Source organism: Tilletiopsis washingtonensis (assembly GCF_003144115.1).
Source record: "Tilletiopsis washingtonensis strain MCA 4186 unplaced genomic scaffold FA09scaffold_9, whole genome shotgun sequence".
Classification (NCBI taxonomy): Eukaryota; Fungi; Basidiomycota; class Exobasidiomycetes; order Entylomatales; genus Tilletiopsis; species Tilletiopsis washingtonensis.
In genome coordinates, this window is record NW_020312006.1 from 561,977 (window position 1) to 587,687 (window position 25,711).

Genomic DNA, 25,711 nt, shown 5'->3' on the forward strand with positions numbered 1-25,711 from the left:
CGGCGGCCGCGGTGCGCCGCGGCGTGCGCGTGCCTGCGCGTCGCCGCGGCCTGCCTCCGCCGTCTCTCTCCTCTACCAGCTCATCCCTCTCTCTCCCTCGCTCGATTTACCCTGTACCCTCCGCACACACAACGCCTCGGCCTTGTCTCCGCACACTCCCACCACACACATCACGCGCGCACCGCTCTCTCGCTCTCTTCGTCTCTCCGCTCAGTCGCCGCGCCAGCCCTTTGTGCTGCCTCCTCGTAAACATCCACGCCCGTGCCCGTCCCGCCCAGCGCGTAGACCGGCTCTTCCTCTCCTGAAGCGCAGCGCGTATTCTTCAGCCTCTTCACCTCTCGCCTCTGCTCTCCGCATTCGTCATGCGCTTCGCCTCGCTCTCCTTCTTCGCCGCGGCGCTGGCCGCACCCGCGCTCGTGGCCGCACAGGCAGCGTCCAGCACCTCGGGTGCCGCGGCGCCGCAGTCGACGTACATCCCCACGTCGGGCATCTCCACGACGTGCACTGGCTTCCTTGAGTCTCTGAACTCAGACGACAACCTCGCCACGTGCATTGCGCCCCTCTCCAACGCCACCGACTTCTACGCGCAGGCGACGCGCGGGGCGAACCCGTCGCAGACGGCGCTCAGCGAGGGCCTCGACAAGCTCTGCACCGACGGCGACAAGTGCGACGTGGCGGCGATCCGCAAGCGTCTCTTTGACTTCTTCGACCAGTGCAAGCCCGAGATCCAGCAGAAGAACGAGGCCGTTCTCAAGCTCTACGACTTCCTCTACCTCATCATTCCCTTCCACCAGGCCGTGTGCACCAAGGGAGACGACGGAAAGTTCTGCCTGCTGTGAGTGTCTACTGGAGTCGAGATGGGGGCTCAGAGGCGGAAGGTAGATGCGTGAGGCGATAGAGCAGGCCAGGCTTGGCGTCAGGACTGAAGATGGGGTTGGACGCTTTGTGACACAAGACATGCGACCGTTGTGCTCACGTGCGCCCGTCTACAGCAACACTGCCACGTCTGCCGCCACGAGCGCCAAGACGAAGCGTGACATCGGCACGGACGACGAGCTCCTCTCGGGCGTGAAGCGCTCGCACGAGCACGCCGCGCTGCACGCGCGTCAGGCTGCCAGCGTCGACAGCACCGTCTCATCGACGTCTGCCTCGAACAACATTGCCTTCCTCTTCCTGCAGCCCACGGCCAAGAAGGAGGTGCTGTGCAGCAGCTGCACCAAGAACATCCTCGCGGCCTACATTGCCTTTGAGACGTCGATCCCGTACGCCATTGGTCTGGCCAACTCGGACCAGCTCAAGGGGCAGTCGGACCTCTACAAGGCGAGCCAGAAGGAGTGCGGCAAGGACTTCAGCAAGCAGATCAACGTCGTTGCCGGCACGACGGACTTTGCAAAGGTCTCGAGCGCTCTCAGCCTGCCCGTCGCGAGCACCGTGGCGGCCGGTCTCTCGGCCATCGCCGCGCTCGGCCTGGCGCTCTAGACCCTAGAGCGCGTCTACGACCCGACTTCTGCGCTCGAGCATCGCGCTCGGCGCACTGACCGCCTCGAGCACTGGGTGATCCTCTGCCCTGCTCCTCCCTTTCACTGCACAGGCTCTCTTCCCTCTCTCTCATGTCCGGATCGGCACCGCACCTCAGCGAGCCCGTGCCCACGTTATTCCCCTCGTCCCTCTCTATGCTCGTCGTTCTCGCTCCTTGTCTCCTTTGCGCCCCTCACTGTTCCCGTGTCCCTCAACTCTGCAGGCCACTCGTGCCTTTTGTCGTCACGCTGCTCCCTGCTCCTCCCTGTCACTCTAGCCTGGCGCCGTGTGCCTGCGAGAAGAGAGCGCGATGAGAAATGAAAGTGCATGGGTGATGTACAATGGGCTCGAGAGTGCGTGTGCAGTGTTGGTACAGGGTGCAGTGAGAGGCAGAGGGGGCTGAGTGAATTAGGCGGTGGTGGAGGCGCTGCTTGAGACCAGACGATACGCAGAGACGGCGAGACGCTGACTCTTTCTGCTGCTCGAGTCGATGCAAGCCAGTCTTCGCTTGACGCCACCGCCCACTTGCACGTCGAGCTTATCAGCCGGCGACGCACTCGCGCGAGCGCTCTCGGCCGCCAGGGAGATCTGCTCGAGTGTGCCTTCAGCAACGAGCTGCTTGAGCGTCCAGTCAAAAAGTCGCGTTGCTCTCGCTCGCAGGGCTGCGCCGTCGCTTGGCGCTGTAGCTTGCGCTGGTGTCGAGAAGGTGGCAGAGACGGCCTTACGCCGCAGAAGCACGCGCACGACTCGTTCGGCCATTCCGCTGAGCGCAGTGTCCTCCGTCAAGGCTGCAGCGGTGAAAGCGGGGCAGGAAGGCTTCCTCTGGTGAGCCGGCTGGAGAACCAGGTAGTCGTCTGGCTCCGACTCGGTCCATGAGGTGCTGCCATCACTCGCAGTCGGAGCAGCGAAGTGCGTCATGATGTGCTGATGCACATGCAAGCGAAAGAGACCTTCGCTCATCTTGCTGTCCGGCAACGACTTGTGAGGCCGCAGTCGTCGATCAGCAGACGGCGAGGTCATGACGCTGGCGCGCTGACGATTGCCGTAGCATGAGCTTGTGGGATCGCTCAGGCTCGCTCGAGACAGCGAGACAGCAGATTGTAGACTCGCGAGCTGCGTGGGCGTGACGTCGTTCGTGCGACGTGAGCTGCGTGCGCGCGGTAAGATGCTGCGAGACATCGACGGCGATGCGGCAACGGATGACCGAGCGGGCTTGCTGGACGCTGAAGGCGGCGATGGCAGCGTCAAGTCGATCAAGTCGGGCTTCGACGACGTAGCGTTCAGCTCGCGCTCGATGGCGAGCTCGCGAGCGGATGGGCGATGCGCTGCACTGTGCTGCTTGATCGATGCCGGTTCCGCCTTCATCGAGCTCTTCAGCCGTCGATGCGAGGTCTCCTCGACATCCTCGCGTTGCCTCTCCTTGCCCTTAAGCGAGAGCATCGGTGCATCGACGAGATCGTAGCCCATCGCCCGAGCGACTCTAGCCTTCTGCTCTCTGCGACTCGTCTCTTCTTCCTCGTCATACTCCGGCACGACTTTGCTCGGCTTCTGATACGCATCGGCCACCTTGCTCGACCCTGACTCGTCCTCGAGCTTCTCGCCGAGCATCAAAGCTCTTCTCCTCGCGCCTTCACGCATCCGATTCTCGGCCTCAGCGTACGCTTCGGGCGCACGCTCAGCCTTGGCTTGGTACCACGAGTTGCCGGCGCGCAGACTGCGATGCGTGCGCGAATAGGGCCCGGCGGCGGCGCGCTGCTTGACAGCTGAAGGCGTCGGCTCCTCGGTGGTGGAGGGCAGCACGAAAGGCCGCATGTATGTTAGACGCAGCGTGGCGCATGCTAGAATATGGTGCGCTTCGGCGTTTGGGTCGCGTTGTACCTCTGACAGGGCGGGTCAGTGATGTCCTCGCCTCGAGGCTCAGACGCAAACGCAGGCTGACATGCTGCCACGCGCCTGAGCAGGAGTAACTCACCAACGAAGCCGCCGCCGCCCTTGCCCCACGTGTTCTTGCCCACGACGATGCCCACGCCCCAAGGAAAGCGCTTCATGCGTCCGCAAACACGCACGACCTGGCCTACATCTACGCGTGCACGCTCAGCAGCCGCAGCTCCAGTACGAGCGCGCTCGGCAGCATCGGGCGCGCCAGAGCGCTTCGAGCCGGGCGGAGCGCGTGCGGGCGCGTGGCGTGGACGATAGGCTGCTGGCACGCCCTCCATCACTGGAGGCGGCGCGGGAGCCTCGACGGGAGCGGCAGGCTCGGTGGAGGCGCTGATGACATCGGAGTGGTTGTGCTGCACGGAGACGACGGCAGTGCCATCGTCGACTGCACGTTGTCCGCATCAGCGCTGCAGCAGAGAGCAAGACCGGCGGATCACTCACCCCAGAGGCGCGTCCAACCCTCGCGATCCTCGCAGCCAACGACGCGGCCGAGGACAGTGACGAACTTGGTTGGGCGCTGTCCAAGATGCAGACAGAGCGGCGAAGCCTCTCGGTCATCGAGGACATGGCCCAGCAGGTCCTGCGCCTCTGCGACGTTGCACAGGATGGAGGAGCGCGGCGAGTTGCTCCACGCGTGCAGCGAGCGCAGCACGAAGCTGTCCTTGAGCTGCGAGGAGATGGGCTCGGCGCCAGCAGCAGCGGCGGCAGCGGTGCGCCGCGCCATGGCCGGAGAGGCGCGGCGGGCCGAGGGCGGCAGTGTGCTGGCGGCACGGGGGAGCAGCGGCAGGAGGCGGTCGTGGTGGGGGAGCAACACACGCGCGCCTTTTGCGCGCCGCTGCATCACAGCCACGCGCCAAAGCGGAGGCGCGCCGAGGTGCACCTAGCCTCGCCTCCACATCACCAAGCACCCCTCACAAGCACTGCCAGCGCATCCGCACAGCTGCAACATGACACGCGTGCCGCTCATCTTCGGCACCATGACGCTCGGCGAGGCGGGCAGGAACGGCGTGCGCGAGAGCGACCTGCCGCGCTGCCGTGAGCCGGGGCGCTGCGCCGTGCCGAGGCGCGCCGGCTGATGTGTGCTTCTCTCCCAGAGGAGATCCTCGACGTCTACTTCCAGCACGGCAACGAGCTCGACACGGCCCGCCAGTATGCAGAGGGCACGACGGAGCAGTACCTCGCCCAGCTGGACCGCAAGGACGCCTTTGTCGACACCAAGTGAGCGCAGCCCGCTCAGAGGCTACTGCAGAGAGCGGCGTGCTCACCCGCGTGCGCAGAGTCTACCCGACCAACGCAGGAGACCACGCTCCCGAGGCGTTCCGCTCGACGTTCTTCAAGTGCCTTGAGGCGCTCAACGTCAAGAAGGTCCGCACACTCTACCTGCATGCGCCGGGTGAGGACCGCAGCGCGCCGATTGACACGCTCGTGCTGAGGCCTGAGCCCCAGACCGCAGTGTCCCGTTCCTCGACACCCTGACCGAGGCGGACGCTCTGCAGTCAGTAAGGGAAAGAATCCGGCTCGCGGCCTTGTCGCTGACGACAATGCAGCCGCGAGGGCTACTTTGAGCAGCTCGGCCTCAGCAACTTTGCGGCCTGGGAGGTGTGTCTCTTCTCCCGCTCGCTCACGTCATTCCAAGCTCATCCCGTGGGGTCGACAGGTGGCTGAGATCGTGACTGCCGCACGCGAGCGGGGTCTGCTGCAGCCCAAGATCTACCAGGTACGCCTCAGAGTCTCAAATACCCCGCTTGCATGCTGACTCTGTGTGCTTCTGAACAGGCAATGTACAATGCCCTCACGCGCGCCATCGAGACAGAGCTCGTGCCAGCGTTGCGCAAGTATGACATGCGTGTGAGCGTCGCAGCCTTCCAGTGGCCTTCTCGACGCAAACCTGACGCAGTGGCCCGCCTCACAGCTGGTCGTGTACAACCCGCTTGCGGGCGGCCTGCTCGCGGGCAAGCTGCCGGGCAAGGAGTCCGGCAAGGGCAGTCGCTTTGAGGGTGACAGGTGAGTCTGCCGTGCCTGCTTCACGTTGCTTGTACTCACACGCAGCTACCTATGCAGCAAGCTGGCGGCCATGTACCGCGAGCGCTACGTCAAGAACCTCTTCGTCGAGGCCGTCGAAGGGCTTCTGCCGATCGCGGAGAAGCACAACGTCTCGCTGGCAGAAGTGGCGCTGCGGTGGATGCAGCATCACAGTGCCCTGACGCCGAGCGACGGCGTCATCCTTGGCGCTTCCAGCGCTGCACAGGTAAGCGCTGTGGTGGAGCCACGAAGGGGCCCTCGCTGATCTCGTCATTCGTGCCCGAAGCTCAAGGGCAATTGCACTGCTTCGTGCATGCACGCCGCACAAGCTGTCTGAACCGCACTGACGCATCAGTGCTGCAGCGAGGGCGGCCCGCTGCCCGACGAGCTCGTCGCCGCACTCGACGCGGCCGCCAAGCAGGTGCTGCCCGACTGCCCGCTGTACTGGCGCTGAGGCCTCGATCAAGCTACGCGCTCGCAAATGAGATCCTTTGGCTTGCTCGTTGGACGCATTTATTGCTCAGCGTTCCCGTCTTGCCGCGCCGGACGCGCCGTCATGGGACCCACGTACGCATTTGGTCCTAGCCGTAGCGGCCCCAGGCGGACATACCATGTCTCCTCGCGTCCAGGGGCAGCGCCACGTGCCCTGTCGCGCACTTCGACCTCTCCGGTCTTCTCCCAGTGCTTGCCAATGACGAAGATGTGCGGATAGCCCAGGAGGTCGGCATCTGCAAACTTTTCTCCTCGCCGCACGCTGCGGTCGTCGATTGCCACACTAATATCAGCGAAGGAGACCTGATTCTGCCCGAGCAGTAAGCCTCGTCGACCGCAGCGTGTGGCCACGAGATGTGCCGCCTCCAATGCCTCCTCCTTGGCAGAGTCCACTATAACGAGAACTCGGAACGGAGCCAGGCGTAGAGGCCAGGCAAATCCCGTGCGGCCTGCCTGCAAGGCTCGCTCATGCGCCTTGGCGGCGAGAATGCCGAGCAGGCGAGTGATGCCGATGCCATAGCAGCCCATCTGGTACGGCACGCGCGGGCCGTCGCCCGACGGCGTGAATGTGGCGTTGAGGGCATCCGAGTAGCGCGTGCCGAGCTGGAAGGTATGGCCGACCTCGATGGTGCGTGTCGAACGCAGCTGGCCACTGCCACAAGAGGCGCACGTGTCGCCCTCTTCGACACTGCGCAGATCCGCGTACTGCAATGGCAGCACGGCCTCGAGCGGAGCATCGGAGCCGAGCTGCAGCTGTGCAGGGAAGAGCTCTTGGAGCGTCGGTCCGTCCTGCAGTGCCTCGGCGGGCGTGCCCGGCGGAGAGCCGTACCGCAGGGCTGCGGCACGCAGCGCTTCGCCCACCTCGTCTGCCTCGAGGCCGCGGCACTCGTGATCGAGCACGACGTGCAGGGCCTCATAGGCCGGCAGCGGGCCCTCGGGACGATCGCTCCACTCCCACGCCTCTTCGCTCGTCAGCGGCAGAGGCCGCAGGTCGGCGGAGAGGTGGCGCTGCAGCTTCGTCTCGTTGAGGCGGCGCGATTTGGCACCCACGATGGCAGTCATCGTGGCGCCAGGCAGGAGCGATGTCGGGCCGTAGAGACGCACTTCCACGTCGTCTGCAGCAGAGGGCGGGTTCTGACGCGTCGGCAGCGCCGCTGCGAGCTCCTCGTTGGCGGCATAGCTGCAGCTCTGGCACGAGAGGATGGTGTCCTCGCCGGCTGCATCCTGTCTCAGCGCTGCTCCAGAGACAGGGGCCGGATGCAACTCACTCGGATCGTCCACCTGATACTCGTGCGAGCGCTGTCCTCCCATCGCGCCGGTATCTGCCTCTGCCTGCGCTCGGTGCGCTTCAGCAAAGACAGAGCTACGCAGCTCTCAACACACTCACAGCTCGCCAGTTGCCGGGCCCAAGTAGTTCGTCAAACGCGGCCGCATAGGCCTTCCGCACCTCCTCATACGTCTTCGATGCCGCGGCCTCGTCGACGTCGAACGTGTAGAGATCCTTCATGAGGAACTCTCGCGTGCGCACCAGCCCGGCCCGGGCGCGCGGCTCGTCGCGGTGCTTGCGTGCTGTGCGGTTGCGAGTGAGCAGACTGTCGAGGCCGTGAGCATGCTGCTGCGCTGCAACTTACTCATCTGGAAGACCCGCACGGGCAGCGCTTTTGCACTCAGCGCAAGCTCCGATACAAGCGAGGTGACCTCCTCCTCGTGCGTAGGCGCCAGCAGCCAGTCCTTTCCCGCGCGGTCCTTGAGGCGATACAGCTCGCGCCCCATGCCATCCCACCTGCCGCTCTTCTTCCACGCGGCCGCCGGCAACAGCGTCGGCATCTGCACCTGCGAGGCGCCTGCGGCACGCATATGGCGAGCAATGGTACTCGCAATGTTGCGCTGCACGCGCAGGCCTGCTGGCAGCAGGGTGTAGACGCCTGAGGCCGAGGCGCGTATGTAGCCGCCGCGCTGCAGCAGACTGAGCGGCGTGTCTACCTCCGTGGAGCGCTGTGTGGGCGCGTAGAAGCGCGAGAGAAGCGTCGCATTGCTCGTCAAAGGCTGCGGGCGCTCGGCTGATGTGGCAGGCGGGGCAGGCGTCGCCGACGTAGCTGCTTCGCCGGCGGTGCTGTCGGTGCGGGCGCTGGTCGAGAGTGCGCGAGCGGGAAGCGCAGCGGGCCACGGCAGCACTGCCGGACGCCATAGGGCGTGCGGCGTGCGGGTGCGTTTCAGCATCGCACAAACGAGGCGTGCGTAGGTTTGAGCGGTCGGAGGATGGAAGTGGAGGAGAAGCAAGGAGGAAGCGGCATGCGGAGGGCTTTGTGCTCGATGCGCGCCGCATCGAGCTCCGCGGGACTCGGCCGGCGGCGAGCCTTCTCGCTGCGCATGGCCCGCGCGCACAGCAACGCTGCGCAGCCTGCCTTCGCTCCACATCCTCAGGCCAAAGCACCATGGCCGGTAACACATCGCCGCTCTTCAACGCCTCGTCGCTCGACGACGCCGAGCTGCTGGCTCGCGCCCGTGCCTCCAGCTTCATCGACGAGAGCATGGCCGGCGACGAGAGCTCACGCGAGGAGTCAGGGCTCTGGAACGTGCTGCGCTGCGTGCCGGCGCCAAACGACGCACCTACGCCGCAGCACATCGCCGATGCGACGGCCAAGCTCGACGCTCAAGAATGGACGACCAACGTCGCGGTGCTGGCAGACGAGCGTACAGCGAAGGATGACAGCGTGCTCGTCGTTGCTCTCAAGGACGGCAAGGTGCACAAGACGATGCGCACGGCACTTGCCAGCGTCATCGAGGTCGTCTGCAACGTGCAGCTCGCAAACATGCCCCTCGAGGAGGTGCGTAGCCTGCGGCATTGCACGTCCTGACAAGAAGCTCACACGCTATCGCATCGCTCAGTACATCGAGTGGAAGGGCGACGCAGAAGTCTTTGACTCAAGAGCATGAAGCGAGGCAGATGCAATAGAAGGGTATAGCAGGTGGAGGGGAAGGACGCTTCTGTTCTCGGTGCGCCTTCGCAGAGGAGACAAACGTGAAGTGTGCATCTGTGCGCCGGGCTGCCCTCTTGAGCGCACCGCCGCTTGCGCCGCTACAGCCGTGTATCGACGCGCCTTGGGCGACCCGGGGAGCCGCGTGCTTGACTGCGCCGGTCGCTCGTCAGAGCGCCAGCACACAGCGCGAAGAGTGCCAGATGAGATGATTGAAGTGACGAGCTCGCGATGGCCTCAGTCGCAAGCCGGAGGTGGACTTACGGCGGGCCAGGCGGGCCAGCGTGCGACGAACGCTGGTGTGTGGCGTAGCTCTGACCGAGCCTTGTCCACTGGCGCAACTCTAGGCGGTCTCGACCGTGCACAGAGGCGGCTGCTCCGCGCGGTACTGGATCGAGCTGGCCACTCGATGAGACGCATGTGGCGCGCAAGTGCGACGACTCCGCCATGTCGTCCGGCGAGATGGAAGATGGCGTCTGAGGTGTAGATGATCGTCCGCACACAAGCAGTGCTGCTGTGCCTCGACGGCCGTGCACTACGCCTGCGCGCCATTGCTCCATCCTCTCCGCTGAGCGCGCTCCTTGCGTGCGCGCAGCAGCTCCTCTCGCTCCTCCTGCGGGCTTTGCTTCTGCCTGAGCTGCTGCACAAGCTGCACCGTCTGCTGTCCCTGCTCCGAGTCCAGCAGCCGCTGCAGCTCCTGCGTCTTTGCGAGAGCGTCGCGCGGGCGGAATGCTGCTCGGCGCGCCAGAAGCGCTGCTTGAGCTGGCGGCAGCGAGAGGAGAGAGACGCCGCCGGGCGTGTTGGGACCGGCTGCGTGCGGTGGGAGCGAGACGGGCATGGCGACGAGCCCTGGTGCCGTTTGCGAGGGCAGAGGAGCGAGGGGTGCCAGCAGCGAGGGCAGCACGTGCGCCAGGCCGTCGGCGACTGGCATCGCAGAGGCGTCGTTGCCGAGGAGTGCGGAGAGCTGCGCGAGCAGCGAGAGCGCAGAGGAGAGCTCGGCGGAGGAAGGTGCCGGAGCGTTGGATGTGGCTTGAGCAGCGGATGGCGCAGCTTCGGCGCTGGCGCCGGCGGGCGTACCAGAGGCCGCTGCAGCGCCGGCTATTGCGGAAGCGCCAGCAGGTGTGCCTGCTGAAGAGGCCATGCTGCCTGCGGCGAGGAGGGACTGGGAGGGTGGCAGTCTGGAGGCAGCGAGCGTGTCGCCGGCTGCGGCGCGGCCGTGCGGATGCCGTTCCCACGGTGCGCGACGCGCGGCCGAGTCGAGCCGCGGCACAACACCCGCCGCGTTCTCTCAGATCCGCGGCTTGAGCTTGTGTGCGTTGGCCCTCCCTCTCGTTGCTTCCGGCCCGAGCAGCCGGACGTTCGACGATCCTCGCAAACGCAGCACAGCATCACGGCTGAGGATGCACTGAGCTGGGGGCGCCGGAAGTCCAGCTGCAGAGCAGCAGCGACAGAGGGGCCGGTCCGAGAAACGCGCGCGGCTCAGGGACGAGGGCCCAGCCGGTGCGGAAAGTGACGTGCCTCGCAAGCTGCCTAGCGCGTTTTGCCTCTGCCTTCTGAACGGCCGCTGCTGGCCGCTACCGCTTGCCTTCTCACCACCACCTCAAGCACCTCCAGCGCCCTTGAATCATCGCTGTCTCCGGAGCACCCGCCGCCATGGCCGCGCCCAGCCTCATGTCGCGCCTCGTGCCGTACTGGCTGAAGATGGACGCGCTGCGCTGGCGCATCATCATCCGCGCCTCGGTCGCCAGCTTCGCTTGCTGCCTGACGTTTCTCGTGCGGCCGAGCCTCAACACGAACGGCGTGGCCGCCTTTCTGCCGCTCATTGTGAGTCAGGCTGCTGCGACTCACTGAGGGCCGCTGCGGTGCCGGCCGTTGACACTCCAGCAGTTTGTCTTCATCAAGCCGCCGCTCGAGCCGGTCCTTGTCGTGATTGTGCACGGCCTGCTGGTGAGTGACGCAGTAGCTGTTCACGCCAACACTACCTCTGACGCGGCGCACAGGGCGGCATCGTGGTGCTCGCCACATGGGCCTACAGCGTCGCGGGCATGCGTGCCTCCGTGGCGGTACGCAACGTCGCGCGCGACACGGCCACAGCTCGTCGGGCCATCGCCGCCGCCGGCTTCACTTCGGCGCCCTCGCCCGCACAGCAGTATGCTGCACTGCAACCGGCCATCTACCGCGGCGACTTTGTGCAGCCGGCATCGTCGGCCATCTGGGCCGTCTGGCTGCTCGTAGGCTGCATCCCGATCTTCCTGATCCGAGCCTACCGCGTGCGGCTCTTCCACGTCATGGTGCTCGCCGACATCCTGCTGCTGATCTTTGCGACGATCTCTCCGCTGATCCCGCAGTTCGCGCCGCTAGAGATCGGCAAGATCTACCTCGTTCCATACGCCGAGTATCTCGCCATCATCGTCGCGTCAGCCTGTCTCATCTTCCCCACCTCGGTGCGAGGCACGACGCAGCACCAGGTGCGCAAGACGGTGAGGCTCTTCCGCCGCACCGTCGACCTGGTGCAGCACCTCGCCACGGCGGCCGCGCGGCACGAGGAGATCGACGAGTCGGTCCGCACCGAGCTGCATGCCAATCGAGGCAATGCCGCCACGCTGCTGACGCTGGCAGCGGCGTTCGAGGGCTTCCTGAAGATCGAGCCAGCCTACGGACGCCTCAGCGGACGCGACGTGCGTGACGTGCTCAACTCGGCGCGCGCACTCAACCTCAGCGTCAATGGATTCGACCTGTACATCCGCCGCAAGGAGCAGCAGGCATCGCGCCTGGCTGCCGAGGGTGCAGCGGCTGGGGTCGCATCGAGCGGAGTGGCGGCGCCGAGCGAGAACACGCAGGTCCACGACGCATCTTCGACTCCGGAAGAGGAAGCCAAGGTGGACTCAGTCACCATTGAAGAGATCACCGGGCTGCTCTCCGCCATCTCTAAGACGCTCGGCGCGCTCGACTCCTTCCACGCCATCGAGAGTCGCAGCTGGCTGCGCCGCATCGTCCAGCGCGAGCGGCTCGAGAACACCGTGTCCGAGCTTTCGGCTGTACAGGCGAACTTGACGCAGCATGCGGGCCAGTGCCGTGCGCTACTCGACTCCTACGACGCCGAGCTACTGGCCTCGCTCGAGGGCGTCGAAGACCACCACGTGGGCGCCTCGCTCTCGGCGCGGCAGGAGTACGATCGCACACTGCTGCTCTTCTACACGCTTGGCGTGGCGGCAGACGTGCGCGAGGCTGCGGAAGACGCTCAGCGCATGCTTTCGCAGCCCGTGCGCGCGCACTGGCCTTCGGTGCACAGCCAGCGCAAGTCGCAGCGCACTGCCAGCGCTTCTGCTCCAGACGCAGTTGAGGAGAAGCAGACTGCAGAGGAGAGCAGTGACGCCGGCGGCGTCTCGGGCCTTCTCGACACGCTCGCTGGTCGCGAAGACGGCGCTGCACCTGTCGGCGAGGACAATCCCGATGCGCTCATCCTCGAAGGCCGCAAGGACGAGCAGCCCAACGCCAGCTACCCGTGGCCTCCATCTGGCGCAGACACGTCCTGCCTGCCGCGCAAGGACCGAGCCGCCAGCTTCTGGCAGTGGCTCACCAGCGTCGAGATCATCTTCGCGGTCAAGGTCAGCGTCGTTTCGGTCGCGCTCTGCGTGCCGGCCTTTGTGCAGTCTTCGGCGGGCTTCTACTATGAGCAGAAGGGCCTCTGGGCGGCCACGACGGCGGCGTTCTGCGTCGGCATGTTCCTCGGCGACACAATCTTCGTGAGTGCTGCGCAGCACACGACAGCGCACAAGCTGACACGTCTTGACAGGGTCTAGTCTCGCGCATGGTCGGCACGGTGATCGGCGGCGTGGCGGGCATGGTAATCTGGTACATTGGCTCGGGCAACGGCAACGGCAACCCGTTCGGGCTCGCAGCGGCACTTGGCGTCTTTGGCATCCTGCTGTGAGTCGCGAAGCATTCGTGAGGCCATCTGCAGCACCGCTCATGCCCTCCTGTTTGCAGTATCGCGTACCGCGCCAACAGCACCAACTTCCTCGTCGCCGTGACAGTGACCACGACGGCCGGGCTCGTTGTCGGCTACAGCTGGATCGACGGGCAGCTGCAAGCGCCGCTCAACCCGGGCCTCGGCTGGCAGATCTGGTGGAAGCGCACGCTGATCACGCTCATCGGCCTCGTGGCGTCCTTTATCGTCTGCGTACTGCCCAAGCCAAGCAGCGTGCGTGCACAGCTGCGCCGCACCTTTGCTTCGACGACATATACGTTCGGCGCGGCGCTGTCCGCTACGCTGAGCGAGCTGCACCTGCAAAAGCCGGGCGAGGCGGGCGCGCGCACTTTGCTCGCATCAAGAGAGGGTCACCAACTCATCACAGCCTACCGAGCCCTCATCGCCAGTGCGCCCCGCGTTGGCCTTACGAAGCTGGAGCCGGCGATCCACAAGAACAAGGTGCTTGCACACTCGGCTGCCGGAATCGATGCTCTCCAGCGGGAGGCGGCAGATCTTTCGATGCAGCTCGTCTACGTCGTTGCGCAGCTCAACGACGCTCAACGACGCGCCTTCATGGCTACGACGGCGCTGGGCGCCAAGGACGGCGCAGTGAGTCTGAGCGCAGGACGCCGCATCTGCTCATGTGCTGACTGTACCTGTCCAGGGCACTCTCGTGCTAGACGGTCTCTGGCAGCTCATCGTCGCTCTGCGCACCGGCAAGGCCATCTCTGCATCGCACGAGCTGCTCGCGGCACTGCGCACCATCTCGATGGCCGAGCAGCTGCACGGCATTCACGCTGCGCCGAAAGGCACACCCCTTGGAGGCGTTGTGCTGGCTGTTGCCTCGCTCGTTGGCCTGGCGCGCGTGACGGAACGGAGCTTGGCGCTTTGCTCGACGCCGTAGATAAACGTTTGACGAGGCGACGCAAGTGAAGCGATAGATACCCTCCTCCGTACTTGTTACCTCTCCGCCTCCTCCTCTAATCATCACCACGTTCTCTGCTACGTGCTGCAACAGAGTGAGCGTCGCACGCTGCTGAGGAGACCTTGAATGCCGATGAAGGGTGACGTTTTATTGCTGCTTCCGTCGCACCGCATGCTCCGTGAGCATCTGCAACAGCTCGTCTGTACTCCTGCACGGCATGCTGTCAGATTTGGCTGGGGGCTGCATCGACGAATCGCGGCACTCACCCCTCAGACCAACCCTGAACGAACCTGGCTTCTCGTCCCAGCCCCTCTAACCGCTTCGTATAGTCCTCCCTCAACTCCCGCATCGCCTCGGATGCCCTCTCCTCCAGAGCATGGATCGCAGCCACACGCGCCTCCTCCGTGTTTGACTCCTCGCCTGCATCTTCGAGCGCTTCAAGTGCCTCCCTGCGCAGCACGGAGAAGTGCCCTAGATCTGAGGCGCACACTACGAGAGGCACGTCCAAGGCTAGTTGTGGGAGGATGGCGGCTGTTGCGTGAAGGTGTCAGTGTCAGCAGGGCATCGCAGTTCCACACGTCGACTGATCTGCTTTGCCAGCATTGAAGGACATCCGCTCTAGCCTCGCTGCGCAGCCTCGACGCTCCAGCCTCACTCACCCAGAGCGCTCCAGCCTTCTTCCCGGCTGTCCTCGCCCTCTCGCGCCTTCTCCTTGCCATTCCCCTCTTTCCTCGATCCAGCTCCGTCCCATAGCCGCACATCGAGCGCCCAGATCAACACATGCGCCTCGCTGAGATAGCGCAGCCAGATCGGGCGCAGCGATGCCGCCCCGCCCAGATCCCACACCCGCACTTGCACGCCTGAGGGTGCGGCTGGCGGCCGGAAGTCGAGCACTGGCAGTAGCTGCATCAGCGCAACGAGCGTCGCTGAGCGCATAGCTTGCTCACCATTCTGGCCCACAGTCGGCGGAATGCCCTTCACTTTGGGCCCGCCGTCTCCGCCGATGCGGGGCAGCTGCTTGGCAGCGTCAGGCGGAGCGACACGATGCCGCAGCCGCGCCAGCAGCGCAGTCTTGCCTGAGCCTGATGGGCCGACGAGGAGGACGTTGGAGGTGGTGGGACGCGCCCACTCCGAGTAGAGGCCGGAGAGTAGATGATACATGCGGACGGTTGCAGCGTCGGGGAGGAGGTGGAGGCTGAGCAGCAACGAGGCGAGGCGCGCGGCCGAGAGGCTGGCTGGTCGGCGTGGGAACAGTTTGCCGCGCCGTGCCACGTGATTGCCGGCGCCGGCCGGGCATCGCAGCTGGGCAGCGCGGCGGCGCCAGGCCGCCGACCTTCGCGCGCCGTCCGGCCGCTGGCGCCGTGCGCTGTCCGACTCAGGGCCCTCCTCTCTCCCTCCTCTACCCCTTCCCTCACCTCCATCATGATCCACTCCGTGCGCGCCACCCTGCGTGCCGCACCGCTGCGCACCGCCGCGCCCGCCCGGAGCTTTGCACGCTCGGCGCCGCGCGCCGACGTCGGCAGCAGCGCCAAGAACGCCGCAGAGGGCGCCGCCAAGCAGTTCAGCAACGCTGCCGAGAAGGCTCGCGCTGCGGCCGGGCCGTTTGCGGAGCGCATCCAGGGCGCTACGGGCTGTGAGTAGATATGCTGGGTGCGGCGAGGGCGGCGAGGCGAGTTGCGGGAGAAGCGACTCTGTAGGCGCACGGGCACCTTCAGTGCAGACGGGTGCCTATCGCTTGCTCTGTTGCCCTTTCAGAGGCTGTTCGGTTCAGGCAGCAGCAGCACGGCGTCTTTACATCATCTCTGGCGGCCGCTTCGCACCATCGTTGGCACTCTTCCGGCCTTCACTCAGCGCTCACACCCTGCTCCAGTGAACTTCGGCGCTCTCTCCGAGAAGCTCGTGTACAACCTGCGCGTCGCCGGCTCGCTCTTCAAGCAGGTGTACGTCGCCGAGGGCCTGGCGCCGCCCAAGAGCGTCGCCGCCGTGCGCGAGGCGTACGCGACGCTCTACGCGCGCGCCGCCAACCCCGAGTACTGGAGCAAGGTGGCGGGCAACGGCGAGTGGAAGAAGATTGCCGTGTACGCCGTCGAGGCGCTCGGCATCTTCAGCATCGGCGAGATCGTGAGTTGGCGTGGCAGAGGGGCGTGGTGCAGCGAGGAGCAGGCGAAGCCAGCAGGGCGAGAGCGAGGGCAATTGCTTCGGTTCAGATATGCCGCGATTGCGGTCGAGGAGCGGCCTAGTGGGCTCCGTGCGAGGTGCACGCATGGAGCTGCCGCACTGCGGATATGTCCTGCTGGAGAGTGCAGCCCGCCGCCGAGGCAGAGGTCCAGGCCTTGCATGCTTGCTGCCTGCGCTCCCGGATCACGCCTCTGCTCTCTCTCTTCGCGTGCTGACTCGCGCTCCTGTCCCGCAGATCGGCCGCAGGAAGCTGGTGGGCTACCCGGTGAAGAAGCACGCCGTCTCGCACGCGCCCGCGCACTGAGTGTGCTGCTGTGACGGCGAGCCAGCATTTCTTCTCTCCTTGTCCTGTACATGCCCACACCACCACGCAAAGACACGTGCAGGCTACAGCGGCTGGGCATGAGGTGCGCGCCTGGAAGTACCAGCCCAATAGCGCAGGCGGCGATGCAGCGTCGCCTCGACATCAGCACAGGCAGCAAGGGCACGACAAGAGGGTTACGATTAGGCGTGATCTATGCTACGTGGTGTGTTCCGTTGCTCCGGCGCGTTCACTGGTAGAAGCCGCCCTTGTCGCTCTTCTTGCCCGTGCGGCCGTCCTTGACGAGGTCCTCGAGCAGCGCCGACTCCTTGACGGCCTCTGCCGAGATCTCGCCCGTCTGCGTGCGCGTCTCGCGCCAGCCCTTTGCGATGTGCGAGAGCGTGTCGAGGCCGACGAGGTCCGAGAGCTCGAAGGGGCCCATCGGGTCTGTGCGCGCAGGTCAGCGGGATGCACACCTGCGGTTCAGCGTGCCAAACTCACAGCCAGCGCCGAGCTTCATGGCCGTGTCGACGTCCTCCTTGCTCGCCTCGCCGCGCTCGACCATGCGGATCGCCTCGAGCATGTACGGCACCAGCAGGCGGTTCACAATGAAGCCCGGCGAGTCGACGCACGAGACGGGCACCTTGCCCATCTGCTTCGCCACGCCCGTGAGCGTGTCGAAGGCGTCGGGCGTCGTCTCCTTGGTGCGCACGATCTCGACGAGCCTGCAGAGGCGTCAGGGAATGGGCAAACGCGATGTGGAGAGGCGGACTCACTTCATCTGCGGTACTGGGTTGAAGGCGTGGAAGCCTATAAGGGCGTGTGAGCGAGCAAGCCAGCCGGAAGCGTAGCCCCCCCTGACGCGAGCACATGGCGCCTCGAAGCATGCTGCGCCAAGTAGGGGACCTCTGAGCGCACAGCGCCAGCCAAGGCGAAGCACAAGCAGCGCTCTGAGCAAGCTAATGCCGCCTTCTCCGCGCGACGCGCCTGGGCGCTCCTGGGCACTCCTTGCCCTGCCCCGCCAGCGCGCACTCACCGCCAAAGACCTTCTTGCGCTCCGCGCTCACGGTGCTGGCGACGTCGGTGACGCTGAGGCTGCTCGTGTTGGTGGCGAAGATGCACTCCTTGGGCGCCTTGCCGTCGAGGAACTTGAAGAGCTCCTGCTTGATGCCGACGTTCTCGATGATGGCCTCGACGACGAGGTCCGCCTTCTCGACGGCCTGCGCTGCGTCCTTGCTGAACGCAATCTTGCCCACAATGTCCTTGACCGCGGCGGCCTGCTCGTCGGCGCTCTTGTCGGCCATGCTCTTCTTGAAGATGCGCGTGAGCGACTTGCTGATGATGCTGCTGCCCGTCTGCAGTGCCTTGTCCGACACGTCGGCGAGCGTGACGTTGTAGCCGCCCTTGTGCGCCATGACCTGGGCGATGCCGGCGCCCATGAGGCCCGCGCCGAAGCTGCCATCGCCGTCAGCATGCGGTGCGGCAGCGCAAGGCAGCACGGCTCCACTTACACGGTGATGTTCTTGACGTCGCGCTGCGCCGCCAGCGACGTGGAGAAGGCGCGCGTGGCAAGCAGCGGCGCGGCACTGCGCGCGAGGCGAGAGGTACGGAGGAGCGACATGGCCATGCGTGGAATGAGGATGCGGGAGCGGTGCGGAGGGTGCGGAGCCAACGTTGCGGCGCCCTCAAGCATCACGCACGCACGGCGGCATCGGCGCACGGCGGCCCGGTGCGGCGCGCGTGCCCGAGTGCCGCGCCCAGCGGCTGGCGCTGCGTCACGGCGCGCGGCGCGGGGCGCGTGACAGCGGGGCGGCGCTGTTCCCACGCTCACTCGTCCGCGCCGATCTGGCGCCGCCGTCCGCTCTCGACGTCTCCACGCAGTGCCAAAGCTGTGCAGCGGCCCGACAGCCCTGAATGCTGCGCGGCCTCTCGTCCCATGGTTCGCTTTGCTGCAGCGGCCTCGGCGCGCGGTCTCAAGGCGATGTGAGTCTGTGCCAGCGACGTGTTGCAGCGCGAGGCGTTGGGATGGGCACTTTGAGCAGCAACATCGCCCAGATCTCACCGTGTCCGCGTGCAGCCGCCACGCTATCCCGCAGTACCAAGAGAGCATCACTCGAGCCGCCATCACGACCACAGAGATGACTGCTGAATAGTGAGCCAGACTGCTTTACTCCTCGTGTCCTGCGCTGGCCAGCAGCGACGCCTGTGCAGCGTCCGCAGGCGCGCGCGCGTGGCTGGCCGCACGCGGCACGTGCCTCTGCGCGCCGACGCCGCGCACCCACCCCGGACTCGTTTGCGCTCTGCCTCCACTGCGCACAGCTTGTATCCTGATGTGACATAGCTGCTCCCTCTAAGCTCTGAGCTGAGATCAAGCTTGCCGCGATGCAAACAACAGCCGGAGGCGCGAACTCGTCCTAGGGCTGCTCTATCGATGAGCACGGCGACTCGGCCCTGCGGCGCAAGCACCTCTGCGAAGACAAGATGCCGCTATGGCGCATTGCGCTCTCGCACGAGAGAGATGAGCGCGCGTTAAGCCTTGTCCGCCGCTGTCGGGGATGCCGCGCGCGGCACATGCAGACGCCGCGCGTGTGGCACGGCGCCAGTCTCGGCGCCACCCCGCGCCGCCCGCTGCCCCTTTCGGCGCCCAGATCCAGCCAAGGCAAGGCGCTGCGCTGCTGGCGCACCCGCCGCACGGGTTGACGTGCGTCAATTCTCGCGGCCTCGAGCGGTGCTCCGTTTCCTGGAGGGCGCGGCGCCGCGCATTTTGGGGGTTGCCGGGGGTCGCGCAGAGGCGCTTGAAGACGCCCCCCGCTCGAGCGAGATGAGCTCTCCGTCCCACCACCACCCTCATCCTACGGTTAGTCGGCGCTGCTGCGCACCTCGCCACCGCCGCATCCACCCCATACTGACGCTCTCCTCCCTGTTTCTCCCTTGCTACCCTCCAATTTTCGCTCTCTACCTGTGCCACATCCCTCCTGTCACCCTCTGCCGTGCATTTCTGCGCGCATTTCCGCCGATCTCGCCGCCGCCGTCGCCGCCACGCCCGCGCCTCGCACTGTGGTCCGTCGCGCGTGCTGATATCGCGTCGATCTGGCGGTGCACCCGCGCCGCGCCCGCTACACACCGCGCCCGCCGCACTGCACCCGCCTGCTTCACCACCACCACCACCCAACAGTCATGGCCCGCACCAAGCAGGTGAGTCGCCTCTTCCTCGTCATCATCCCACTCCTCGTCGTCATCCGGCGACGGGCGCCGTGCTGTCAACACGCTACCACCACACCATGCTGACCGCCGCGCCGCACCGCAGACCGCACGCAAGTCCACCGGAGGCAAGGCGCCCCGCAAGCAGCTCGCCACCAAGGCTGCCCGCAAGTCGGCACCCGCTGCCGGTGGTGGTGAGTCACTCGCTTCGTCGTCGTCGTCGTCGGAAGAGCGCGCGCACGCGTCGCGTCGGGTGGTCGTGCGCCTCGGCCACGACTGCTTACGTCGCTCGCTCATCGCGCCCGCCACCGCCTCGTCTCCTCACCATCGCTGACGCCTTCACTCTCACCCGCAGTCAAGAAGCCCCACCGCTACAAGCCCGGTACCGTCGCGCTGCGTGAGATCCGTCGCTACCAGAAGAGCACGGAGCTCCTCATCCGCAAGCTGCCCTTCCAGCGTCTCGTCCGTGAGATCGCGCAGGACTTCAAGACGGACCTGCGCTTCCAGTCGAGCGCCATCGGCGCGCTCCAGGAGGCCAGCGAGGCCTACCTCGTCGGTCTGTTCGAGGACACGTGAGTGATGCGATGCGATGCGATGCGATGGTGGGCAACCTCGACGCTGACACCCTGTCCTCCCCTCAGCAACCTGGCTGCCATCCACGCCAAGCGTGTCACGATCCAGCCCAAGGAGTGAGTCACGCGCCGCACGTCAGCCACGCCTCATGCTGACGCCCTCCCGCAGCATCGCCCTTGCGCGCCGTCTCCGCGGCGAGCGCTCGTAAACACGTCGCCACCATGGCCTCGTTCTAGCGCTCTGTTCTCGTGTCTCGCTCCGCGCCGTCCATTTACCTCTACCTTGTACCATTACCCCTTGATGTGATCGTCTTGCCGCTGTGCTCTTGCGTGTCCACTGAGAGCGAACGCGATCAAGCGTTCTGCTCTCGGCGAGGCACACATCGCGCAGAGCACTGTACGCTCGACGAGCGCATCATGTATCCAGACCTGCGACCAGCCGGCATCGCCGCTGCGTCTTTCGCCGCCTCGCCTCTTCGGCGTGCGTCGCCCCCACCCCGTGTGGCCCCTAGCTCGTACGCAATGCCACTCTCATCGTCCGTGCACTGGCTGTGATGTAGATGCGATTCCGGAGCGTGTAGATAGGCGAAGGGAGGGGTATGCGCGCTGCAGACGCTGCGTGGCAGCGGAGCGCAGAAGGGGGGAGAGAGCAAGGCCAGCAGAAGCAGAGAGCAAGGGGAGGAGGAGACGCGCACGTCTAGTCGTCGACGATCTGGAAGCTGACGGTGCAGAATGTCGTCTGCGTTCGGTTCAGGTCAGCGCTGCAGCAGAGAAGGTGGCTTCAAGCCATCACTCACCTCCTCGGCACCGGCTGCGCGCAGCGTGTAGCGGATCGGCATATCGGTGAAGAAACGTCGGAGGGACATCGACACCGGACCAAGTCCTAGCTGGAAGGAGTTCATGTCGAACGCGTCTGTGAAGAACTGTGGACGCTGTGAGCTGGATGATGACCGGCAGGGACGCCTCGGCACGCACCGTAGCGCCGTAGACCACGTCCGGGTTCCACACATGCTTGATGCGCGCCTCCTCGCTGGCAAAGTGCTTGCGCCGGCGAGCCGTGCTGACGTTCTTGTTGATGAAGACGAACGAGTTGTCCTCGACGGCGTCGACTTTCGGATTGCCCCACCGCCACGGCCCGAGCTGGTCGTCGAGCTTGCTCTGCCACTCCGAAGCACCCTCGTCCTTCCGCACGCTCGCCTTGCGCGCCACGCGCTCGCCCGCCAGGTCAAAGTCGGTTTCGCGCAGGCCGTCAGAGGCAGCCGCAGCCTCGGCGTCGCGCCGAAGGTCCGTCGTGATGCGCTGCAGCGGCGGCATCTCCGGCGCCGGCTCCTTGCTGCGGTGCTCCTCGTCCAGCTCGCTCGCCTCGGCCTCGGTCGGCAGACGCACCGTGCCCATCGGTGGCGTCGACGAGCCGTGCTCGTGCTCGTGCTCGTGCTCGTGGTCATCCTCGCTGCCGTCCGTGAGCTTGTTCTTTACCTTCTGCGCTGCCGAGCGCGTGAAGGTGCCGAGCCGCGACAGCGTCGGGTGCGACGCCTCGTGGCCGTGCTGCACTTCGCCAGCACCCGGCGGCGGCGCCAGCGACGAGGCATTGCTGCTCGTCGACGCCGCCGTGCCGGTGCGCTGCACACCGCTGATCGCTGGCGAGCGCGGGCGCGACGGGTTGAGGTGTGCGTGGTGCGCCTCGAGCAGCGCACGCACGGGCGCCTCGTCGGCAAAGCCAATGAAGCTCCAGTACTTCTTGCGGACGCGCTGCTCCTTTGGCGGACCGCCCATGCCGAACCAGCCGCGCTTCTTGGGCGCCTCCTTGCCCGCCGACTCGGCCAGCGACTCCTGCGGCACCACGTCGCCATCGTCGTCGTCGTCGTCGGTACGCGGAGAGGAAGGCGTGTGCGTGCCCGACGCGTTACCAGACGGGTGCCGCAGCACAATGACCGCGTCGTTGGCGCGCGACGGAGCGGGCCAGGCGCAGAGCGTGTTCATGCATGCCGCATACGCTGCAGAGGCTGTCAGAGCGAGATGGGGCCACCTACGGCAGGGCACGTACCTGACATGATGTAAGGCCGTCCCGACGGCGGCTTCTCCTCGTCTGCGAAAAGCCTCAGCCTCGGCGGCAGAGCAAGAGGCTCGGCTCACTCACAGAAGGTGCAGGGGTCGATCATCTTGGCAATGCGCATGCCGGCGTTGAACGGCGCACGCGGGAACTCCTTGGGCAGGTACTCAAAGTCCGTCTGTGGCGCATCCGTGAGCCAGGTGCGCAGGCCCGGGGTGAACACAGCCACTCACGCCGAAGAGCACCTCGTTGCCGTTCCACGGCTTCTTGAAGCGGCCCTCGATCTGGATGCAGAAGCGGCGCGAGCGGTCTGCGGTGCGGAGTCTCAGCCTTGGCGCGCAACAGGATGCCGTTGCGAGAAGACCACGCAGCGCACAGCACACGCCTTCCAGCGTTCATGCCCGTCATTGCCGCATGGCGCGCCCTGTCGCCGCAGCGCTCCACCGCCGCACATCCCTCTGTTCCCCCTCTCTCTCTCTCACACACTCACCGCGGAAGTACTCCCTGCCCTCCTCGCCCTCGCGCGCGCCCGGCGCATCCTTGATGCGCACGAGCACGCGCCCGACGAAGTGCTCCGTGTCGATCTCGTGGGGCCTGCGCTGGTCGTTGAGGCGCGCCGGCTCCATGTGGAAGCGGTCGGGCCCGACGAGGACCTGGAGGCGCGGCGCCATGGCGTGCGTTGCTTGCTTGCTGATGGTGGTGGTGAGGCAGAGTGGGCTGAGCGAAGAACAGAGGCGGCAGCACGCCCCACCACCACGCAGATCGCAGCGGCCGCAGCTCGGGGCCGCCTTCTCTCCAGGAAGCCTGCGAAGACGACGCAGCACACGCAGCGGGGTGGAGGCCGCGTGCGGCTGCGGCCGCTGCTGTGGAGGCGCAGCGCGGCGCAGATCTTGCTGCACCTGCTGCCGCGGCACAGCGCCACGCTGATGACGGCAGCAAACGCCGGGCGCCGGCAGGAGAGCAGTCTCGGCTCGTGCTTCCGCGGCAGAACAACACGCATAGCGCATGCGCCGCTGCTGCACCGAGCAGCAGCCGCATCAGCCGGCAGCACCGACACCGACAGCGAGCGGTACATCCGACATCGCTCACCAAGACGGCAGCGGCAACGAGTGGAGCAGCCAGGCTTGCCTCGGGGCTCGACTGCGTCGCATGGGCATCTGCGCCTCACGCTCAGCATGCACCCGACGGCCTTGCAGATGATGCGCGGGACACCGCAACGCAGCCGCTTGCACAAATGAGAACAGAGAGCACCGCGCTGGGCTTGGCACTGACTGGCTGGAAGCAGTGCTCTACGCCGCCCGCGGCGTCTTGAGCACCAGCCTCTCTGCCTCGCCCTGATCCGCCTGTCACACAGGGGTTATGCTGTCTAGGTGCGATGCATTACTTTGGGCTGCGCTTGGCCGCGACAGACGCAACCTCGGCCGCCTTGGCGAGCACCTTCTGGCTGCCGCCGCCGCCGAGGTAGCCGAGGCCGCTCCACACCGTGGTGGCCGAGACGATCCAGATGAGCGCCGTCCACGGCAGCTCGAGGTTGCTCTGCCACACGGGCGGCAGCAGCGGCATGAGCGTCGCCGTGCCGACGAGCACGAGCTGCAGCGCCGTGTTGGCCTTGCTGATCGCCGTCGGCACGACCGTGGCGCTGGGCAGCGTGGGGTCAAAGTAGCGCGCCAGCGTGCGCGGCTTGGAGAGCGTGCGGAAGCGGATGAAGAAGGCAGAGATGACGAGCAGCACGTCGCGCCCGATGATGAGCACGGCCAGCGGCACTGCAGCGCACGTGTCAGCTTTTGACGCCTCGTTTCCTCTTCACCACTCACTCGGCAGCAGTCCGCGGTACGCCAGCGCCACAACCATCGTCGTCATCAGCGCCTTGTCGGCCGCGGGGTCGGCGATGCTGCCAAAGACGGTGAAGCTGCCGCGCTTGCGCGCAATGTAGCCGTCGAGCGCGTCGCTGGCGCCGGCGACGAAGAGCAGCGCCACGCCCGCTTTGAGCTGGCCCGTGGCGATGAGGTAGCCCAGCACGGGACACGAGGCCAGGCGCAGCATCGTGAGCACGTTGGGCAGCGTCATGATGTCCTCGGAAAGCTGCCGGGCAGGCGTCAGCGCGAGATTCTCACACGCAAAGATGATGCCCGATGGAGCACAAGGTGCGCACACAGGCAGCATGCCCTCGTACACACTGCACCGCTCCACAGTCTGGCTCCTCCTGGCCGACGTGTGATTCGCAGCTACGCACCTTCTCCTTGCCGTACGCGACCGCCCGGTCCGTGGCCTCCTGCTTCACGCCGTCAACCGCGTCCTGGCCCTTCTTGAGCGCCTGCTCGCCCGCACTGTTGGCCGCCTGGCGCAGCTCGTCGCCGCGCCCCTGCACCTGGCGCAGCGCCTCCTTGCCCTTCTCCACAATGCTGCCGTCGCGCGGTGCCGCCTTGCCCTTCTCCACGATGCCGCCGGTGCCGCCGAGCTTGTTCTCGACCTCGCGCTTGATGTCCTTCAGCACGCCCTCGATGCCGCCGTCGGGCTTACCGCCGGGCGGCTGCGCCTCACGCCGCGCTGCTGCGGCCGAGAATGCGCGCCGTGCGATGGCGGGCAGGCTGGAGGAGCTGCCATGGCCCAGCGCCGAGCTCAAGACGGTGCGAGGCGCGCATCGCGGCCGACGCTCGAGCGAGGAGAAGACGCGCTGCCCGCTGCTGCTGCTGCTGCCGGCGACGGCGGCGAAGATGCGCGGCGCGGCGGCACGGCCGAGGTGCGGCAGAAGAAGTGCCATACGAAGGTGCGGAGGGGACGAGGATGAGGTGGACAAGAGAGAAGGGCCGCCGGGGCGGAGAGCGGGGTGCTGGTGTGGGGTGCCGCCGCATACACAGGGCCCGGCGAGAGGGTGTGGAGGAGCGCGCGGCCGCGCGCGGCGCAAAGGCGTCGCTTAGCCGCACGGCAGAGTCGCACCCCTCAGCATTCCATCTCGCCGTTGCCAGCCGTGAGGGGCCGTTGCGCACAAGGGGCGGCAAGTATGAGCGAGCTGGCTGCGTAGCCCCGACAGGACGATGTTCCTGTCTTCTCGCTCCTGCCGATCCATACGCGGCCGGTGAGATAAAGGAGGAGGCGCGAGGCCTTCCCGCCGGCCGGTGGCCCTTGCATGCGCAGGCGCCGCGCGCGCGCGCGCGGCTGTTCCCACGCGCCCCGCCAGCGACGCGTCGAGATGCGCACACGCTCCGCCGCCGCCGCTGCTGCCGGCGGAACGTGCCAGTCCGCCGGCGTCGAGCAGCCTGCCTCTTCACCACCACCATCACCAGCAGCTGCACTCGCCGTTCCCGCCGCGTCAGGTCACTTTCCGCCGCCACACCTCTCTCGACAGCCCTTCGCTCGCCCGTCGCGGCCTGCCTGCCGGCGCCATGAACTACGTGCAGCTCGAGAAGCTCGGTCAGTCGCGCGTGCGCCGAGAAGGGGGGGGGGGGGCGAGGAGGGGCAGAGCACTGCGGTGCGGCGCATGCAGCAGGCGGCAAGGTCTGCGATGCGCAGCTGGGGTGTGCGCTGGCCAGCGGTGGACTTTGCCAGCGTCGCAGCGCCGAAAG

General features: G+C 66.3%; 14 protein-coding genes across 14 annotated transcripts; 6 read left to right on the plus strand and 8 right to left on the minus strand.

Moving 5' to 3' along the window:
* Window positions 1-132: 132 nt before the first annotated feature.
* On the plus strand, window positions 133-1,850 carry FA09DRAFT_329617 (hypothetical protein). Its single transcript, XM_025742251.1, has 2 exons — window positions 133-835; window positions 993-1,850. The coding sequence occupies exons 1-2, from the start codon at window positions 363-365 to the stop codon at window positions 1,477-1,479; spliced, it is 960 nt and encodes a 319-aa protein (XP_025598845.1). The 5' UTR covers window positions 133-362; the 3' UTR covers window positions 1,480-1,850.
* On the minus strand, window positions 1,703-3,471 carry FA09DRAFT_269496 (hypothetical protein). Its single transcript, XM_025739780.1, has one exon. The coding sequence runs from the start codon at window positions 3,328-3,330 to the stop codon at window positions 1,927-1,929; it is 1,404 nt and encodes a 467-aa protein (XP_025598846.1). The 5' UTR covers window positions 3,331-3,471; the 3' UTR covers window positions 1,703-1,926.
* FA09DRAFT_269513 (hypothetical protein) lies at window positions 3,237-4,260 on the minus strand. Its single transcript, XM_025739781.1, has 3 exons — window positions 3,898-4,260; window positions 3,458-3,841; window positions 3,237-3,398 (listed from the first exon to the last, which is right to left on the minus strand). Coding segments are annotated over exons 1-3 (669 nt in total). The 5' UTR covers window positions 4,181-4,260; the 3' UTR covers window positions 3,237-3,396.
* A 105-nt stretch (window positions 4,261-4,365) lies between these two features.
* FA09DRAFT_329619 (Aldo/keto reductase) lies at window positions 4,366-6,020 on the plus strand. The gene is made up of 10 exons (XM_025742252.1): window positions 4,366-4,491; window positions 4,551-4,674; window positions 4,734-4,849; window positions 4,903-4,951; window positions 5,004-5,055; window positions 5,114-5,173; window positions 5,233-5,304; window positions 5,369-5,460; window positions 5,518-5,704; window positions 5,765-6,020. Exons 1-10 carry the CDS (start codon window positions 4,404-4,406, stop codon window positions 5,813-5,815), a joined length of 891 nt encoding a protein of 296 aa, XP_025598848.1. The 5' UTR covers window positions 4,366-4,403; the 3' UTR covers window positions 5,816-6,020.
* Window positions 5,901-8,219, minus strand: FA09DRAFT_329621 (class II aaRS and biotin synthetase). Its single transcript, XM_025742253.1, has 4 exons — window positions 7,602-8,219; window positions 7,358-7,539; window positions 7,239-7,302; window positions 5,901-7,187 (listed from the first exon to the last, which is right to left on the minus strand). The coding sequence occupies exons 1-4, from the start codon at window positions 8,188-8,190 to the stop codon at window positions 5,992-5,994; spliced, it is 2,031 nt and encodes a 676-aa protein (XP_025598849.1). The 5' UTR covers window positions 8,191-8,219; the 3' UTR covers window positions 5,901-5,991.
* Window positions 8,220-8,384: 165 nt separating this feature from the next.
* FA09DRAFT_329622 (hypothetical protein) lies at window positions 8,385-9,169 on the plus strand. Its single transcript, XM_025742254.1, has 2 exons — window positions 8,385-8,798; window positions 8,860-9,169. Exons 1-2 carry the CDS (start codon window positions 8,406-8,408, stop codon window positions 8,905-8,907), a joined length of 441 nt encoding a protein of 146 aa, XP_025598850.1. The 5' UTR covers window positions 8,385-8,405; the 3' UTR covers window positions 8,908-9,169.
* Window positions 9,170-9,483: 314 nt separating this feature from the next.
* On the minus strand, window positions 9,484-10,089 carry FA09DRAFT_338424 (hypothetical protein; the record flags this gene model as incomplete). The annotated part of the gene is made up of 1 exon (XM_025744103.1): window positions 9,484-10,089. One exon carries the CDS (start codon window positions 10,087-10,089, stop codon window positions 9,484-9,486), a length of 606 nt encoding a protein of 201 aa, XP_025598851.1.
* A 279-nt stretch (window positions 10,090-10,368) lies between these two features.
* On the plus strand, window positions 10,369-14,024 carry FA09DRAFT_329623 (hypothetical protein). Its single transcript, XM_025742255.1, has 6 exons — window positions 10,369-10,772; window positions 10,836-10,895; window positions 10,949-12,694; window positions 12,745-12,878; window positions 12,939-13,530; window positions 13,586-14,024. Exons 1-6 carry the CDS (start codon window positions 10,602-10,604, stop codon window positions 13,823-13,825), a joined length of 2,943 nt encoding a protein of 980 aa, XP_025598852.1. The 5' UTR covers window positions 10,369-10,601; the 3' UTR covers window positions 13,826-14,024.
* On the minus strand, window positions 13,964-15,035 carry FA09DRAFT_329625 (hypothetical protein). The gene is made up of 4 exons (XM_025742256.1): window positions 14,794-15,035; window positions 14,506-14,739; window positions 14,113-14,377; window positions 13,964-14,054 (listed from the first exon to the last, which is right to left on the minus strand). The coding sequence occupies exons 1-4, from the start codon at window positions 15,005-15,007 to the stop codon at window positions 13,994-13,996; spliced, it is 774 nt and encodes a 257-aa protein (XP_025598853.1). The 5' UTR covers window positions 15,008-15,035; the 3' UTR covers window positions 13,964-13,993.
* A 212-nt stretch (window positions 15,036-15,247) lies between these two features.
* Window positions 15,248-16,604, plus strand: FA09DRAFT_329626 (hypothetical protein). The gene is made up of 3 exons (XM_025742257.1): window positions 15,248-15,479; window positions 15,717-15,967; window positions 16,260-16,604. Exons 1-3 carry the CDS (start codon window positions 15,269-15,271, stop codon window positions 16,326-16,328), a joined length of 531 nt encoding a protein of 176 aa, XP_025598854.1. The 5' UTR covers window positions 15,248-15,268; the 3' UTR covers window positions 16,329-16,604.
* On the minus strand, window positions 16,510-17,965 carry FA09DRAFT_329628 (putative short chain 3-hydroxyacyl-CoA dehydrogenase mitochondrial precursor). Its single transcript, XM_025742258.1, has 5 exons — window positions 17,837-17,965; window positions 17,362-17,780; window positions 17,102-17,135; window positions 16,827-17,050; window positions 16,510-16,772 (listed from the first exon to the last, which is right to left on the minus strand). The coding sequence occupies exons 1-5, from the start codon at window positions 17,950-17,952 to the stop codon at window positions 16,576-16,578; spliced, it is 990 nt and encodes a 329-aa protein (XP_025598855.1). The 5' UTR covers window positions 17,953-17,965; the 3' UTR covers window positions 16,510-16,575.
* A 1,228-nt stretch (window positions 17,966-19,193) lies between these two features.
* On the plus strand, window positions 19,194-20,635 carry FA09DRAFT_329630 (histone-fold-containing protein). The gene is made up of 5 exons (XM_025742259.1): window positions 19,194-19,520; window positions 19,633-19,720; window positions 19,882-20,098; window positions 20,168-20,215; window positions 20,268-20,635. Exons 1-5 carry the CDS (start codon window positions 19,503-19,505, stop codon window positions 20,305-20,307), a joined length of 411 nt encoding a protein of 136 aa, XP_025598856.1. The 5' UTR covers window positions 19,194-19,502; the 3' UTR covers window positions 20,308-20,635.
* Window positions 20,636-20,644: 9 nt separating this feature from the next.
* FA09DRAFT_329631 (DUF1769-domain-containing protein) lies at window positions 20,645-22,976 on the minus strand. Its single transcript, XM_025742260.1, has 7 exons — window positions 22,639-22,976; window positions 22,382-22,458; window positions 22,236-22,326; window positions 22,143-22,184; window positions 21,074-22,092; window positions 20,896-21,021; window positions 20,645-20,837 (listed from the first exon to the last, which is right to left on the minus strand). Exons 1-7 carry the CDS (start codon window positions 22,817-22,819, stop codon window positions 20,796-20,798), a joined length of 1,578 nt encoding a protein of 525 aa, XP_025598857.1. The 5' UTR covers window positions 22,820-22,976; the 3' UTR covers window positions 20,645-20,795.
* A 486-nt stretch (window positions 22,977-23,462) lies between these two features.
* FA09DRAFT_329633 (hypothetical protein) lies at window positions 23,463-25,222 on the minus strand. Its single transcript, XM_025742261.1, has 3 exons — window positions 24,382-25,222; window positions 23,963-24,230; window positions 23,463-23,911 (listed from the first exon to the last, which is right to left on the minus strand). The coding sequence occupies exons 1-3, from the start codon at window positions 24,907-24,909 to the stop codon at window positions 23,529-23,531; spliced, it is 1,179 nt and encodes a 392-aa protein (XP_025598858.1). The 5' UTR covers window positions 24,910-25,222; the 3' UTR covers window positions 23,463-23,528.
* Between the last annotated feature and the right edge of the window lie 489 nt (window positions 25,223-25,711).

What these genes read in the sequence shown, in the direction of transcription:
- FA09DRAFT_329625 (XM_025742256.1), bottom strand. Translation starts at nt 15,007, where the DNA reads ATGTATCATCTACTCTCCGGCCTCTACTCGGAGTGGGCGCGTCCCACC. An exon ending in GCCGACTGTGGGCCAGAATG is followed by an intron (nt 14,740 to 14,793) that starts GTGAGCAAGCTA and finishes AGCTACTGCCAG; the next exon opens with TGCTCGACTTCCGGCCGCCA. An exon ending in AGAAGGCTGGAGCGCTCTGG is followed by an intron (nt 14,378 to 14,505) that starts GTGAGTGAGGCT and finishes TTCACGCAACAG; the next exon opens with CCGCCATCCTCCCACAACTA.
- FA09DRAFT_329628 (XM_025742258.1), bottom strand. Translation starts at nt 17,952, where the DNA reads ATGGCCATGTCGCTCCTCCGTACCTCTCGCCTCGCGCGCAGTGCCGCG. An exon ending in GACGTCAAGAACATCACCGT is followed by an intron (nt 17,781 to 17,836) that starts GTAAGTGGAGCC and finishes CGGCGATGGCAG; the next exon opens with CTTCGGCGCGGGCCTCATGG. An exon ending in CATGAAGCTCGGCGCTGGCT is followed by an intron (nt 16,773 to 16,826) that starts GTGAGTTTGGCA and finishes CTGCGCGCACAG; the next exon opens with ACCCGATGGGCCCCTTCGAG.
- FA09DRAFT_329623 (XM_025742255.1), top strand. Translation starts at nt 10,602, where the DNA reads ATGGCCGCGCCCAGCCTCATGTCGCGCCTCGTGCCGTACTGGCTGAAG. An exon ending in CCGCCTTTCTGCCGCTCATT is followed by an intron (nt 10,773 to 10,835) that starts GTGAGTCAGGCT and finishes ACACTCCAGCAG; the next exon opens with TTTGTCTTCATCAAGCCGCC. An exon ending in TGATTGTGCACGGCCTGCTG is followed by an intron (nt 10,896 to 10,948) that starts GTGAGTGACGCA and finishes CGCGGCGCACAG; the next exon opens with GGCGGCATCGTGGTGCTCGC.
- FA09DRAFT_329617 (XM_025742251.1), top strand. Translation starts at nt 363, where the DNA reads ATGCGCTTCGCCTCGCTCTCCTTCTTCGCCGCGGCGCTGGCCGCACCC. An exon ending in GACGGAAAGTTCTGCCTGCT is followed by an intron (nt 836 to 992) that starts GTGAGTGTCTAC and finishes GCCCGTCTACAG; the next exon opens with CAACACTGCCACGTCTGCCG.
- FA09DRAFT_269496 (XM_025739780.1), bottom strand. Translation starts at nt 3,330, where the DNA reads ATGCGGCCTTTCGTGCTGCCCTCCACCACCGAGGAGCCGACGCCTTCA.
- FA09DRAFT_329633 (XM_025742261.1), bottom strand. Translation starts at nt 24,909, where the DNA reads ATGGCACTTCTTCTGCCGCACCTCGGCCGTGCCGCCGCGCCGCGCATC. An exon ending in TCGCGTACGGCAAGGAGAAG is followed by an intron (nt 24,231 to 24,381) that starts GTGCGTAGCTGC and finishes CCTGCCCGGCAG; the next exon opens with CTTTCCGAGGACATCATGAC. An exon ending in GTACCGCGGACTGCTGCCGA is followed by an intron (nt 23,912 to 23,962) that starts GTGAGTGGTGAA and finishes CGTGCGCTGCAG; the next exon opens with TGCCGCTGGCCGTGCTCATC.
- FA09DRAFT_329621 (XM_025742253.1), bottom strand. Translation starts at nt 8,190, where the DNA reads ATGCTGAAACGCACCCGCACGCCGCACGCCCTATGGCGTCCGGCAGTG. An exon ending in CGTGCGGGTCTTCCAGATGA is followed by an intron (nt 7,540 to 7,601) that starts GTAAGTTGCAGC and finishes GCAACCGCACAG; the next exon opens with CACGCAAGCACCGCGACGAG. An exon ending in GTATCAGGTGGACGATCCGA is followed by an intron (nt 7,188 to 7,238) that starts GTGAGTTGCATC and finishes GACAGGATGCAG; the next exon opens with CCGGCGAGGACACCATCCTC.
- FA09DRAFT_329619 (XM_025742252.1), top strand. Translation starts at nt 4,404, where the DNA reads ATGACACGCGTGCCGCTCATCTTCGGCACCATGACGCTCGGCGAGGCG. An exon ending in GACGCCTTTGTCGACACCAA is followed by an intron (nt 4,675 to 4,733) that starts GTGAGCGCAGCC and finishes CCGCGTGCGCAG; the next exon opens with AGTCTACCCGACCAACGCAG. An exon ending in TGCGCAAGTATGACATGCGT is followed by an intron (nt 5,305 to 5,368) that starts GTGAGCGTCGCA and finishes CCCGCCTCACAG; the next exon opens with CTGGTCGTGTACAACCCGCT.
- FA09DRAFT_269513 (XM_025739781.1), bottom strand. Translation starts at nt 4,180, where the DNA reads ATGGCGCGGCGCACCGCTGCCGCCGCTGCTGCTGGCGCCGAGCCCATC. An exon ending in GGGTTGGACGCGCCTCTGGG is followed by an intron (nt 3,842 to 3,897) that starts GTGAGTGATCCG and finishes GACAACGTGCAG; the next exon opens with TCGACGATGGCACTGCCGTC.
- FA09DRAFT_329626 (XM_025742257.1), top strand. Translation starts at nt 15,269, where the DNA reads ATGATCCACTCCGTGCGCGCCACCCTGCGTGCCGCACCGCTGCGCACC. An exon ending in CATCCAGGGCGCTACGGGCT is followed by an intron (nt 15,480 to 15,716) that starts GTGAGTAGATAT and finishes ACCCTGCTCCAG; the next exon opens with TGAACTTCGGCGCTCTCTCC. An exon ending in TCTTCAGCATCGGCGAGATC is followed by an intron (nt 15,968 to 16,259) that starts GTGAGTTGGCGT and finishes CCTGTCCCGCAG; the next exon opens with ATCGGCCGCAGGAAGCTGGT.
- FA09DRAFT_329631 (XM_025742260.1), bottom strand. Translation starts at nt 22,819, where the DNA reads ATGGCGCCGCGCCTCCAGGTCCTCGTCGGGCCCGACCGCTTCCACATG. An exon ending in GGGCAGGGAGTACTTCCGCG is followed by an intron (nt 22,459 to 22,638) that starts GTGAGTGTGTGA and finishes TCCGCACCGCAG; the next exon opens with ACCGCTCGCGCCGCTTCTGC. An exon ending in GATCGACCCCTGCACCTTCT is followed by an intron (nt 22,185 to 22,235) that starts GTGAGTGAGCCG and finishes GGCTTTTCGCAG; the next exon opens with ACGAGGAGAAGCCGCCGTCG.
- FA09DRAFT_329630 (XM_025742259.1), top strand. An exon ending in GGCACCCGCTGCCGGTGGTG is followed by an intron (nt 19,721 to 19,881) that starts GTGAGTCACTCG and finishes TCTCACCCGCAG; the next exon opens with TCAAGAAGCCCCACCGCTAC. An exon ending in GTCGGTCTGTTCGAGGACAC is followed by an intron (nt 20,099 to 20,167) that starts GTGAGTGATGCG and finishes TCCTCCCCTCAG; the next exon opens with CAACCTGGCTGCCATCCACG.
- FA09DRAFT_329622 (XM_025742254.1), top strand. Translation starts at nt 8,406, where the DNA reads ATGGCCGGTAACACATCGCCGCTCTTCAACGCCTCGTCGCTCGACGAC. An exon ending in CAAACATGCCCCTCGAGGAG is followed by an intron (nt 8,799 to 8,859) that starts GTGCGTAGCCTG and finishes CGCATCGCTCAG; the next exon opens with TACATCGAGTGGAAGGGCGA.